Source organism: Salmo salar, chromosome ssa28 (genome assembly GCF_905237065.1).
Source record: "Salmo salar chromosome ssa28, Ssal_v3.1, whole genome shotgun sequence".
NCBI classification, from domain to species: Eukaryota; Metazoa; Chordata; class Actinopteri; order Salmoniformes; family Salmonidae; genus Salmo; species Salmo salar.
The window spans coordinates 19,756,456-19,760,923 of record NC_059469.1 but is presented as its reverse complement, the minus strand read 5'-3'; the positions used below and the strand labels follow the sequence as shown (position 1 = coordinate 19,760,923).

Sequence of the window (4,468 nt, the reverse complement as noted above, 5' to 3'; positions counted from 1 at the left end):
CATGACAGACTGACCAAGTGAAAGCTATGATGTCAACTGTTATATCCACTTCAGTGTAGATCAGGGCTGCCCAACCCTCTTCCTGGAAATCTACTGTCCTGTAGGTTCAGTCCAACCCTAATTTAGCATATCTGATTCAGCCAGTTAAGGTCTTGTTGAGCAGCTAATTAGTAGAATCAGGTGTGTTAAATTAGGGTTGGGTTGAAAACCCACAGGACAGCAGATCTCCATGAAGAGTGTTGGGCAGCCCTGGTGTAGATGAGGGGAGACAGGTTAATGAAGGATTTTTAAGCTTTGAGACATGGATTGTGCCCCATTCAAAATATTAAGTGCCTTTGAACTGGGGTATTGTAGTAGGTGCCATGTGCACTGGTTTGAGTGTTTCAAGAACTACAGCGCTGCAGGGTTTCCACACAACAGTTTCCTATCCATATCAAGAATGGTCCCCCACCCAAAGGACTTTCCAGCCAACTTGACACAACTCTGGGAAGCATTGAGTCAACATGGGCCAGCATCCCTGTGGAACGCTTTCAACACCTTGTAGAGTGCATGCCTCAACAAATTGAGCCTGTTCTGAGGGCAAAACAGGGTGCAACTCAATATTAGGAAGGTGACCCTAATGTTTTATACACTGTGTTTGTTGGTTTTTCTTAACAGTTCATACTCCATTGTAATCAAATACATTTTCAACATTTAATGTTTAATAAAAATGGACACTGACAAAATGAACTACAGGGAACATCGTTCTTCAGCAAGAATGTAAAAAGCAGGAGATAGGTCCAAAATATGAAAAATACAGACAAAAGTGGGAGGTTGACAGCGGCAGGGAAAAGGTTGTTCAGTCCTTCCTGAGAGGGAATGTCTCTTCTTTGATGCCATCCTTGGTGACTATGCAGATCCTGAGGGCGTCCCCGGTGTACACATCTCTCTCAGCAGCAGAGATGAAGACATCTTTGACCAGCTGCACAGCCTTCTCCTGGCTCAGGGGCAGGTGCTGCACACCCTCCATGTTCTTGAATCCAATCTGATTGTAAATTAAGAATAAAGACAAAGACGATAAGGGGCTATACAGAAACCAAGAACTGGTTTGTTCCGAACCAATACACTATCGATTAGGCCACTAGAATGTCTAGAGTTGCCTTGAAACCGCCAAATAATACATTATTTTTTTTTTTTAAATTTAAAACATAGAAACATTCAAGTCATATTGTGCTGTCGGATTGCAGTACAATCCATTGGACAGAGGCGCTTCAGGGGGAACAAAGCCCTTAAAAGGTAGTGATGCTGAACTTATGCCCCTTTGTTTCTTTACCTGGTTGTCAAGCAGAGGTTGCAGCATAGCACTCGCTGAGCCTCCAGCTTTGTATGTGTCTCTCTGATAGGATCCCACTGGGTCAAAACTATAAACAGCTCCTTTACCTGAAAAGCAAAAACAATCCAAATCAGTTAGGAGAGTAATACATATTGGACTAGAAGTGGATAAAATAAAAATAAACATGCAGTGAATAACTTACACAAAAAGAACCAAGCATTATGATTATAGTAATAACAGAAATAGAGTAGGAGACATACCCTCCTCATCCAAGCCACCGATGATGTTGTAAACGTAGTAGGGGAAGAATCTTCTACCGTACAGGATTGTTGACAGCATGGCCGCGATTGCTCCACTTGTCATGCATTTGTTGTTGGAGTGCTTGTACATCTACAAATATTTGTTTGAAGATGAAACATTTACAAATGCTAACTTAGTGTACAGAAGTATTCCATAACTTTCAACTTAGAAAAATATTTTTAAAGTAACATTTATGAATGTAAGTGAAACTGAGTCTCAAGCCCAAGATGATCTCACCTTTAATCTTGCATCAATGATTTTAGTAAGGGTCAAGCAATCTCCATGGAATCCACTGCATCCTATGACAGTTGTATCTGTCCTGTGATAAATGAAACAAACTGTATTAGTAACAGCATTTAGTGATTGAATATTGATTTACATCCAATGTATTATGATGCTCACAAGCAGAATCCATTTCCACCATTTCAAATTATTTAGTTTTACCAAGACTGCATTTAGATATTCTCATCTGTGTCAATACATAACACATTGATGAGTCACTTAGGCTGTGTTTAGACAGGCAGCCCAATTAATTATATTTTCCCCTCTAATTGCTATTTTGACCAATCACATCCGATATTTTCACAGCAAGCTCTTTCAGAACTGATCTGATAGGTCAAAAGACCAATTTGTGAAAAGATTTGAGGCGAATTTGACTGCCTGTTTAAACGTAGAAATAGTGAGCCAGTTAGTGGAGTTAAACCACACCATCTGACAATGTGCCTTCGCTCATCCTTGGAAATACAGTAGTGTGTACTTGACTTACAACTTGTAGCATTTTGGAGAGTCACGGCTGTGGATTGAATAGCCTTCACTCAGACGGGTGTCTGAGGCCACAACGGCAAAGTCTTCACCGGCAACAGCAAGCACAGTCCTGGAAGCACAATAAAAACTGTTAAGACTTTGAGGCTCCCTTACAAACAAGTTCGTCTTGGCAAAACATTAATCAGCTCCGTGGCATAAGTAGCTAGCTATAAAGAAACTAGTCTAACTACTGTTAGCGTCAGATAATAGTTAACGTATGCTAATTAGCTAACTGAAATCGAAACCAAACATGTAGCTAGCGAAGTCTGTTGTTCACGTAACTAGCTAAAAGTGATCTCGATTAGTTAAGTGTTAGTTTTTTGCTTCATGGACACATTTAGTCAGACACTTAACTTATATTCAGTCACTGTCCGTTCTAACTGCACAACAGCATTAGCTAGGTAACGTTAACTTGCTAACATTTGCTAGCTAGCTAGTTGGATATTGATGCTTACCCTCCGTTAAATGAATATGGAGAGAATCGGTGCTCTACTGGTCCAGTATAGTGATATTCCTTCATTTTCCCATTATCTCCATAAACTTGTGTCGCAAACATTGTGTTAACAAGGAAACGCAAAGTCTTCAGCTTCCCAAAGACAAGTGGGAAATATCGCTGTATCACTGCAATATGGCGAACGGATATGCTTCTTCTTCAACAACCTGCAAAACAAAAATGTGTCTTTCCTACCACCTTCTGGCTGGAGTCATGGGTAAATGCAACTCAACTAGCTACCAGAACATGGGTGTCAACTCAACATTCTTCTTCTTCTGTATATTGTCGTTCACACAATTTAGTGTGCGGCATAGAAACAAAATTCACAAAAAACTTAAACAAAAAAAACTACTCAACTACTACCCCAAAAAATCTAATCAAACAACTTTTCGGTTAAAAATAAAACAGAGCTGATCCCTACACAGGCTCAAGGGGAGCCTGGGACTGCAGGCCGTCTTCCAGTGCCAGTACCCCTTGCAAGTCTTCAGATGTAAAATCCTTCCAAAAACTTTAATGCCACAGACAAAATAATGTCCAGTTTCTTTTACTTTTTTTTACTTCACAGACAAGCTAAACACCTTCTTTGCCCGCCAGGATAACACTGTGCCACCGATGCGGCCCGCTCCCAAGGACTGTGGGCTCTCGTTCTCTGTGGCCGACATGAGTAAGACATTTAAGCGTGTTAACCCTCACAAAGCCCCGACCGCATCCCTAGCCACGTCCTCAGAGCATGCGCAGACCAGCTGGCTGGAGTATTAACAGACCTGTTCAATCTCTCCCTATCCCAGTCTGCTGTCTCCACTTGCTGCAAGATGTCCACCATTGTTCCTGTACCAAAGAAAGCAAACGTAACTGAACTAAATTACTATCGCCCTGTAGCACTCACTTCTGTCATCATGAAGTGCTTGAGAGGCTAGTTAAAGATCATATTACCTCTACCTTACCTGACACCTGAGACCAACTTCAATTTGCTTACCACTCCAATAGATCCACAGACAATGCAATCGCCATCGCACTGCACACTGCCCTATTCCATCGGGACAAGAGGAATACCAACGTCAGAATGCTGTTCATTGATTATAGCTCAGTCTTCAACACCATAGTACCCTCCAAGCTCATCATTAAGCTCGGGGACCTGGGTCTGAACGCCACCCTGTGCAACTGGGTGCTGGACTTCCTGATGGGCAGCCCCCAGTGGTGAAGGTAGGAAACAACACCTCCACTTCGTTGATCCTCAACACTGGGGCCCCATAACGGTGCGTGCTCAGCCCCCTCCTGTACTCCCTGTTTACCCATGACTGCGTGGCCATGCACACCTCCAACTCAATCATCAAGTTTGCAGACGACACAACAGTAGTAGGTCTGATTACCAACAATGACGAAACAGCCTACAGGGAGGAAGTGAAGGCCCTGGCGGAGTGGTGCCAGGAAAATAACCTCTCCCTCAACGACAACAAAATGAAGGAGCTGATCGTGGACTTCAGGAAACAGCAGAGGGAGCACGCCACAATCCACATCGACGGGACCGAAGTGGAGAAGGTGGAAAGCTTCAAGTTCCT

At 42.7% G+C, this 4,468-nt stretch overlaps 1 protein-coding gene across 1 annotated transcript; it reads right to left on the bottom strand.

Annotated features, from left to right (window-relative positions):
- Positions 1 to 679: 679 nt before the first annotated feature.
- On the bottom strand, positions 680 to 3,132 carry LOC106589654 (proteasome subunit beta type-1-B). Its single transcript, XM_014179894.2, has 6 exons — positions 2,872 to 3,132; positions 2,379 to 2,486; positions 1,850 to 1,931; positions 1,573 to 1,702; positions 1,313 to 1,419; positions 680 to 1,024 (listed from the first exon to the last, which is right to left on the bottom strand). The coding sequence occupies exons 1-6, from the start codon at positions 2,970 to 2,972 to the stop codon at positions 839 to 841; spliced, it is 714 nt and encodes a 237-aa protein (XP_014035369.1). The 5' UTR covers positions 2,973 to 3,132; the 3' UTR covers positions 680 to 838.
- Between the last annotated feature and the right edge of the window lie 1,336 nt (positions 3,133 to 4,468).

Bases quoted from the DNA above. Each gene is read 5' to 3' on its own strand.
- LOC106589654 (XM_014179894.2), bottom strand. From the start codon at position 2,972: ATGTTTGCGACACAAGTTTATGGAGATAATGGGAAAATGAAGGAATAT. The intron at 2,487-2,871 runs GTAAGCATCAAT...TTGTGCTTCCAG, and splicing joins CCATATTCATTTAACGGAGG to GACTGTGCTTGCTGTTGCCG. The intron at 1,025-1,312 runs GTAAAGAAACAA...ATTTACAATCAG, and splicing joins AACCTCTGCTTGACAACCAG to ATTGGATTCAAGAACATGGA.